Source organism: Penaeus vannamei, chromosome 16 (genome assembly GCF_042767895.1).
Source record: "Penaeus vannamei isolate JL-2024 chromosome 16, ASM4276789v1, whole genome shotgun sequence".
Classification (NCBI taxonomy): Eukaryota; Metazoa; Arthropoda; class Malacostraca; order Decapoda; family Penaeidae; genus Penaeus; species Penaeus vannamei.
The window spans coordinates 30,210,062-30,220,061 of NC_091564.1; the positions used below are offsets into that span (position 1 = coordinate 30,210,062).

General features: G+C 33.6%; 1 protein-coding gene across 1 annotated transcript in view; it reads left to right on the forward strand.

Moving 5' to 3' along the window:
* The first annotated feature begins 827 nt into the window (after positions 1-827).
* Positions 828-10,000, forward strand: part of LOC113804276 (carbohydrate sulfotransferase 14) — a 10,799-nt gene continuing 1,626 nt past the window's right edge. Inside the window, exons 1-4 of the mRNA XM_070131667.1 lie at positions 828-1,333; positions 7,143-7,246; positions 8,161-8,298; positions 8,814-8,922. Of these exons, the coding sequence (XP_069987768.1) occupies positions 875-1,333; positions 7,143-7,246; positions 8,161-8,298; positions 8,814-8,922 (810 nt within the window). The 5' untranslated portion in view covers positions 828-874. The remainder of the gene's footprint in view (positions 1,334-7,142; positions 7,247-8,160; positions 8,299-8,813; positions 8,923-10,000) is intronic.

The following is a 10,000-nucleotide window of genomic DNA, read 5'->3' on the forward strand; positions in this document are numbered from 1 at the left end:
GATAGTGATCAGAGAAATAGTGTCACTCATAAGGATTATGGCAATAATAATAACAGTAACTATGGAAGGAAAATGATAAAATGATAGCATGCAGCAATTATTGTAATTACTATTTTTTATCAATATTGTTACATAATGATGATAATCAAAATGATAATATAATAATAATGATTACAATAATACCGATAGTAAAAAAGATAAAAAATAATGATAACAATAATAATAACAACAACAATAATAACAATATCTTGCTTACTCTACTCTCACCTATCCCCGTGTACCTCAAACGTATTCATAAAGTACCCTGTACTCTACTGATAAGCTACCATTCACTTTTAGTCTACCCGAACATCTACTCTTTACTACGAATCTGTTAATCTACTATTACTTTATTCTATTCATTTACCCCGAGGGCAGATAGACAGATACATAGACAGATGTATATATATATATATATATATATATATATATATATATATATATATATATATATATATATATAGTGACCCATCAAAGATCTCAAAATTTGCAGGTGTTTTCATTAGCATATTAGTTCATACTTCATGTACAGGGTTTAGTGCACGTCGAGGTCCCGTGGTGCTAGCGGTTAAAAAGCGACACAGAGATAGACACGGAAAGAGAGAGAGAGAGAGAGAGAGAGAGAGAGAGAGAGACAAGAGAGAGACAAGAGAGAGACAAGAGAGAGACAAGAGAGAGAGAGAGAGAGAGAAGAAAGAGAGAGACAAGAGAGAGAGAGAGAGAAGAGAGAGAAAGAGAGAGAGAGAGAGAGAGAGAGAGAGAGAGAGAGAGAGAGAGAGAGAGAGAGAGAGAGAGAGGGAGAGAGAGAGAGAGAGAGAGAGAGAGAGAGAGAGCCATGCTAAAACTCACAAGAACTTTCTCCGGTCTCCGCTGCTCTCTCTTCCTCGCACTAATCTTATCAGCCTTGTTTACGATTCTGCATTCGAAGTACCTCCGTGACGGCCCGGCTTCTTTGACCAACGCCCTCGTACTTACCGCGGCAAAACCCACGACTTTCCAACCGAGTCTCCGTCAGGATGAGAACGTCTCCTCCACCCGATCCTCTCCCACAAATCCACAATTCCACAAAGAAAGCGAAGTGGATAAACAGCAGCTTCAGATCAGCACAAACGCTTCTTCCACTACAGTTAACTTCGGGACAATTGTGGGACAAAGGTTCAAAGAGAGACGAGAACTTCTTGAAGAACAATGTTCAGCTCTCAGGGAAACCTTGCCAGACCAAGTTCGAAGAATTTTCATGAACGCTCTCTTCTTCGTGAAAAAATATAACTTCTTCACCTGCATTACTCCGAAGGTCAGTTATGATACATATAGATGAATAGGCAGAATGAATATTTTTTATGTAGGTGTCTTAAAGGTGAAAAAATATTTTTCCTCATGTTAGGTAAATACGTAAAAAATACATTAATACTTTACATAGATTGACAGATAAATAAACAGATAGACAAACAGATAGGTAGATTTATATATATATATATATATATATATATATATATATGTATATATGTATATATACGTATATGTATTATATATATATATATATATATATATATATATATATATATATATATATATATATATATATATATATATATATATATATATATATATATATATGTGTGTGTGTGTGTGTGTGTGTGTGTGTGTGTGTGTGTGTGTGTATGTATATATATATATATATATATATATATATATATATATATAGATAGATAGATAGATAGATAGATAGATAGATAGATAGATAGATAGATAGATAGATAGATAAATAGATAGATAGATAGAAAGAGAAAGAGACAAAGGGAAAGACAGATAGATAGATAGATAGTTTGAAAGATATAGATAGAGATGAAGGAAAATATCTTTCCTATTGCTATCAGTGGTGTATCTTTAATCTTTTCTATGTAAGGTAGTTTTCCAAACCACTTAGAACAACAAAAAATATATCAACAACATACACACTTTCATCACTAGATTTACGTTGCCGATCCCTCTGCAGTATCCTAAATGATTTTGGTTACTTTCAGATTTGATATATTTACACATTCATATGAACTCGCTGCCATAAAACTTAAGTGTGAGCTTATTTCGTGATCGTATTATCTACCTCTCAGTTTTATTTTTTTTCATATATCCTTTTTGAATTTGAAAACTTTTGAATCTGAAAGTTATATATGATGATTGCCTTGATTATGACAATAACATGATAATAATGTTAAAAGAATAAAGACTATAATGATGATAGTAATGATGATAATGATAAGGATGATAATGTTAATAACAACGATAATAATAGCAATGATAATGATAATGATAAAATTAATAACGATAGTTGATAGAGATAGCAATATCAACAACAAGAGCGGCAATGGTAGTAGTGATAATAATAATAATATTAATAATGATAATAATATAATAATAATAATAACAATAATAATGATACTAATAACAATAATAATGATAATAGTAATAGTGATAATAATGATAATAATAATAACACTAATAACAAAACTAGTAATAATGCTGATAATAATAATGACTATGATAAATATAATAATAATGATGATGATAATGATAACACTAATAACAATAATACTAATAATAATGATAATAACATTAGTGATCATAGTAATAATGATAATAATAATGGTAATGATAATTATTTACTTTGGTGATGATGATAATGACAACAATGATGATACTGTTATTAATAATAAAAATCGTAACTATGACAATAATGATAATGGTGATGATAATGAAGATAATAACAATGATAACAACAACAACAATAATAATAAAAATAACAGCAACAGCAACAATGATGATAATAATGATAAAAATGATAATGATGAAAACAATTATAATACCAATAATAACCATAACAATAAAGATAATAGCAATAATGATAATAATAATAATGATGAAGGCAATGATAATAATGATAATGATAACGTTAATATCAGTAATAATGACAATAATAATGATAATGGTAATAATGATAACACTAATGGGAATAATGATAATGATAATGGTGATGATATTAATGATGATTATGATATAAATGATAAAAATAATGATAATATAATGATAATGATAATAATGATAGCTATAATAATAATGATAGTTATAATAACAGTGATAATGATGATAATGGTAATCATAATAATGATACTAAAAATGATAATGATGGTGATGGTTATGGGGATCATAACATTAATGATGATAACAATAATGGTAATAGCAATAGCAATAATAATAAAAACAACAAAAATAATTGTGATCATAATAATGATAATCATAGTAATAACAATAATCATGATGATAATGATGATGATAATAATAATAAAAATAATGATGATGAAAAATAATAATAATGATAATGATGATGATGATGATGATGATAATAATAATAATAATAATAATAATAATAATAATAATAATAATAATAACAATAATAATAATAATAATAATAATAATAATAATAATAATAATAATAATAATAATAATAATAATAATAATAACAATAATAATAATAATAATAATAATAATAATGACAATAACAATACAATGAAAACAATAATATTGATAATAAAATTTTTGGTAATAATGATGATGATAATAATCATGATAATAATGATGATAATGATGAGGATGGTGATAATGGTTGTGATAATAAACGGTGATATTAATGATTATGATAAATAGTAGGACTCAGAGATGCGCTACCTCCGTCAAGGCAATAAGTTTACTGATGCAATAAAAATATTCACACTTGAAGAAGAACATGAGAGTACTCTGGTGGCGACCATGAACATAAATTCCTTGGCGGAGGAATTATAGGTAATGATAATATCAGCAATCAGTTAATATTAATAGTTAGTTACCCGTATTGCCAAGGCAGTTGGGGTAATTGAAGCAATCATTTAAACAAATCCTAGATCTATCTAAATTAAATGACAGCTAAGTTAGGTTAAAAATCTGTTCATAACGTTTTGAATTATCCTGCTAAGCAGCCAACCAACAAACTAATTAACCAACGCTACCAAAAACAGAACCTCCTTGGCGGAAGTAATGATATGAATAACAACAGTGACGTCTTGATGATGTCATACTTTCCTCTTGAGAACTACAGCTGATCGAGTAAAAGTTCATTCATTAGGCAATTATACGGATTAATAATTGAACGAGCTTTCATAATGACATGTGAACCTTTAGCACTTATTTGTTTGTATGTAACCTCTTCTTCTCAAGGGATTACGAATAAAAACACGAAGAGGCGTTATGAATATCAAAATGAGATTTATGAAGAAAATCATGATATAATTTCTTTTTAAAGTTCTAATCTGACTTTAGATTGGATAATCAACTCTCTCCATCTTAATCTCTCCCTGTCGTTCTCTCTTTCTCTTAATCTCTCTCCTTCCCTCTCCCTCTCTCTGTCTCTCCTTCACTCCTTCCCTCCGTCCCTGTGTCTCTCTTTCACTTCGTCCTTCCCTCCTTCTCTCTCTCTAAATCTCTCTCCATCCCTCCTCCTTCTCTCTCTACTTTCCCCGTCTCTCTCTCTCTTACAATTTATTTAAAACGTTTATATCATATTTATAATCATTACACATTATATGGTTAAAACATTTTTTCTACAAACTAAAGGTATTCATGTTTGGTGTCTCCTATCTTAAAGCCTAACCTCATATAATTTAACCCCGTATTCACGTACTATAAAAAATAGTGCACATATATTGCATAAAACCATCTGTTAGTGGTCTTTAGCTAAACATGTGCTTTGAATTAGAAAGTTTGTAAGGACTGAGCTTCAACTTCGATGTTACAAATGAGTAGATTCCATAATTTGAAATATCTGGAGAGAAAATATCCTTGGTAGTGTGCCGTTCAACAACGAGGTCCGTGGGGCGAGCAGCTCGTATTCCCGGCAGTCTCATTGGCTGCAGGTGCGGGACGTGTTGGTCATGGATGAGGAACATCGTCGTCAAGCAAGCTACGTCTCTCTTGTGTTGAAGGCTGTCGAGGCTCTGTTGATAATGTTGGGTCCTGTTTTCGACTATCTTCTTCGTTTTCTTGCTCATCCCTACTCGAGGCAGGAATACTCGAGTGAAGAACGAATTTGTACCTTGTAAAAGAGCTTCTTCCCTTCACTGTCCAACAGCCAGCTGATTCTTTTCAGAGATGTGAGTTTCTGCGAAGCCCTTACCGCTGCCTATAACTTTTAAATTATTTTTTAGTCGAATTTAGTGCCCAATGTTTCAATTTCCTCTAGCCGTCTTATTTTTTAAATCAATTTATCCAAAATATCGTTGTTAGAGTTCTCGACAACCATAAGCTGGGTTTTATTTTGGACAACGGAGAGCTGCCATTCCTCCCCCAAAATCGAACTTTGTGCGTCTGTCACTGAGTTTCTCTCTGGCGGCATCCTGTTCCCTGGGCTCCTACCTAATGGAGTGATCCATCATCCGCAAATGCTTTGGTTTCAGGAATGAGGGTGGAGCAAGTAACTGAGGGCCTAATATGCTTCCTTAAGGGATACTTGCTTTGATGTAAACAGTGTGTTTTCCATTGGGAGCTACTCTCATTTGTTTGTCGAGGAGATATTTTTTTCAATTGGACTAGGAGTTCGCCGTCCACTCCATATGATTTTCACTTGTTTAATTAACCTTGGTGCCATTCTCTATCAAAGGCTCCCTCTATGTTCAAGACAAGGACACAAGTATGCTGTCCGCGGTCAAGTGCTGCTGACCAGTCTGCAGTCATCTGAAACTGCAGGTCGGCAGCAGAATGGTTTTTTTTCCGAAAGCCATGTTGCCGGGTAGACAGCAAATAGTTTTTGTCAAGGCGTTTTGTTAGATTTGAAAAAAAAATCAAGTATCCTAATAAATGACAGCAAAAAAAGTGGTCGGTAATTTTTGAACTGAATTTGTCCCTTTCTATACATGGGGTAAGATTAATTTGATTCTAAAGCGTAAGCCATTTGCAGGAGCTTAAGCATATGTTGAAAGTTATAGTCAGAGGAGATGCCAGTCCCTGTGCACACTTCTTAAGCAGCTGAGGGGTAATTCCATCAGGTCTGTAGCTTTTCTCGTTTACATGCGTAGGAGTTTCTCCGCTTCTGTCTTTTTCATTGCTCATGAGAAGTATGGGTGGTTTATGCTCAGGGTATGGAACTGTCATTTTACTTGAGAAGGGCCTTGCCAGGAAATCTGTCTTTTCTCCCAAGTTTAGTGACAGTGTATAGGCTTTTGTTATTAAGGGTGGGATAATTTTATCCTTTGTGATGCCTTGCTTGTCTCTGACAATATTCCATTTTTTTTTGGTTCTGCTTTTCCCTGTTTATTTAAATATTTATTCATTTATTTGTTTTTTGTTTTCTCGCATTCCTGAATGGCCCATTCCTGGGTACATTACATTTGTTGCACACACTGTGTATGAAGTTACTTATTTCTATTTGTAAGATTTCATGCCTTGCTATGTTTGATACTTGATTCCCGATAGACTTTTGCACTGAATTCCAAATCGTGGTTGATCAGAGGGCTTCGATGAGAGGTTGCAGTGGGGTATAATGCAGTCTGCAGCTTCATTAAAATAGAGGTGGAGGAATTTACTTTGTCATATATGTTGCCCTGGATTTCATCATCCCATTTTATACGAGAGCCTCTCTGAATCCTGTCCTGTTTGCTTTTTCCCACATCGTTCCCATCTTAGTCTCCTCCCTAAGTGTTCTTAAGATAATCTTTATTGGCAGCTCCGTGGTAAGCCGTCCCGACATACCCAAGTGGGGCACACTTTCCCGATTGGGAACGCAGATCAGTGGCAACTCGGTCAAGTGACGACCCAGAGTGACGTGTTGGAAAATCAAGTTCTTTAGGTCCTGGGCGGCCATTCGCCCACCGGAAGCGGGTTGTACTTTGTGCTGATTTAGGTCTCCAAATAATAGAAAGCGATGGGATTGCAGGTAGTCATAAGCTGTGCTCTCTCTCTCTCTCTCTCTCTCTCTCTCTCTCTCTCTCTCTCTCTCTCTCTCTCTCTCTCTCTCTCTCTCCTCACCCTACTCAAAACGCATTGTGCAGGATAGAGTTATTCTAGTTTTGTTCTCGCAGGTCGGCTCCACCACTTGGAAAGCACATCTCCTGAGAATGAAAGGGTTTTCTTCAAATATACGGGACCCTCACGACTTCAATCAACACATTGCGCTTAAATTCCGGTGAGCACACACACACACACACACACATACACACACACACACACACACACACACACACACACACACACACACACACACACACACACACACACACACACTTATATGTATGTATATATGTATGCATATATCTATCTGTATATGTGTATCTATATATATATCATATACATATAGATATACATACATATATATATATATATATATATATATATATATTGTATATATATATAATATATATGTATATATATATAATACAAACACACACACATACATACACATATATATATATATATATATATATATATATATATATATATATATACATATATATATATATATATATATATATATATGTATAAACACACACACACACACACACACACACACACACACACACACACACACACACACACACATACACACACACACACACACACACACATATATATATATATATATATATATATATATATATATATATATATATATATATATATATATATATATATATATATATATGTATATATATATATATATATATATATATATATATATATATATATATATATATATATATATATATATAATTGTCACCATTACTAATATCAAAATTATCATCATTATCATTACTTTCATTAGTATTATTATCATTACTGTTTTTATCAGCATTATTATCATTGCAATTACCATTAAGTAATTTAATATGAAAGATAGTTAAGGTTATTTTGTTATCAGTCGTAATATTAGTAGCAGTGTTGTAGTATAGTTAGAGTAATAATAATCACTTACTTGTGCTCGCATCCACAATAACAGCAGTAACAGGGTTAAAACATTTCTGATGGAAATCCAAACAAAGTGAAAAGAATGAACAAGAAAAAAGAAAGTCTCTCTTATCATATTTTTTTTTTAATCAACAGAAAAGAAAAGCCGGATGAACTGTTACGGTCCAAAAAAGTAACGAAAGTTATCACGGTCCGGCACCCTCTCTCCCGCCTCCTGTCCGCGTTCCGCAATAAGCTCGGGGGAGGTGACGTCATCACGAGAGACCCCGTCAGGTGATTTGGAGGGACAGCTGTGGTTGGTGTTGCATGGCTCTGGTATTGGGACGGAAGGGTCATATGTATGATTCATTAATTCATAAAGGTCCGTAAGCTTACTCAAATAGACAGAGACACATTGCGTGTGTACATAATATATAAATATATATATATATATATATATATATATATATATATATATATATATATATATATATACATATATACACACATATGAACCCCTACTCATACGCACACCCACACCCACACACACACACACACACACACACACACACACACACACACACACACACACACACACACACACACACACACACACTCATACACACCCGTGTATGTGTAAGTACTATATATTCATGTATTAATTTATGTACGTACGCATAGTTGTACGCCAACAGACAAACCAAAAAATATACTTTAAAATAAAAAGGCAGATAAAGAGTCAAAAATAGAAAAGAAAACGTAGACGAGCGCAACCCCGCTATAAGAGACCAAGCGCCTCCTTCCCTCAGGTTCCGGTTCCTGCGCTCCGTGCTGGGCCACTTCGGCGCGCGCGTGACCCGGGGCAGGCCGGCCTCCGTCTCCTTCCTGGATTTCATGAAGTTCGTTGTCTTCCAGGTGGTAAGCAGATTTCCGTTTGTCTCTGTGTTGTTATCAAGCATCAAGAAGCTTCTTATGCTCATTTGTCTTATTTTAAGGGTTTTGCATGTTTCTTTCTGTCTGTGTTTATCTGTCTTTCTCCTTCGGCGAGGGGAAGCGCGGGACTCGCGATGGTCTCATAAGTAAATAACCATTTTCTTCAGCTGAACCAATATTAAAGCACGGCTTCAAAATATTTATTGATGATTTGTTTGGTGAAAATACCACTTGAATAATTCACTGGTGAACCTTTAAATAAAGTATGACTTGGGCCGTTTGTAGCAGGAAAAAATCGCGCATAAAATTTCAAAACTTTTTCTTGCTATCTAAAGAACTCTTCTTGCTTTCTCAAGCGACCCTCGTAGATGCTAGATTTTCGCTTGCAATGGCAAGCGGTGCAGCGTCACCATGGGAACAGCATCATTCGCATACCATACTTCGAATGCGGGCGAGGGTCAAGAATTGATATTTTATCACAAATTATTTTTACGGTATCTGATTCTGTAATTTCCATAACATTATATTCAAAGAAATTGAAATTATCTGAAAACGATAGTTAATGATTATGAGAATCAGAAAGTTTTTTTATTTTATTATAGATCATAAATCATTATAAGACGAACAATTTCTCTTACTTTTAAAACTCCTTGTCTCTCTATATCGAAAATATACCTACTAATCAATGAAATGGGAATATTTCAAGTGGAAATGTTGAAAAAAATGCCATCAACATGTTTCTGTTGATATTGTATTCAGTGACATTTTCAACTTCATAAAATTGTATATATCAAAATAGATAGGCCTATATTTTGCTTTAGTGAGGTTTATGTGTTTTAATAGCGCGTCAGAGTGTAAGGTTTCCAATCGAAAGTGTGTATCGCTGTTTTAGAGGGACTATAAGAGTATATGCATATAACAGAAAATACTATGGTTTGTAGAGATGTTAGGGTAGGTTTATTTATTTAAAAAGTTTATTGTGGAAGATGCTTGAGTTTAAGCGTAGGATTAGCAACACTGCTCAGACACTGGTAGTCGTCTCAAGCAGCGAACGGTGCTTGAC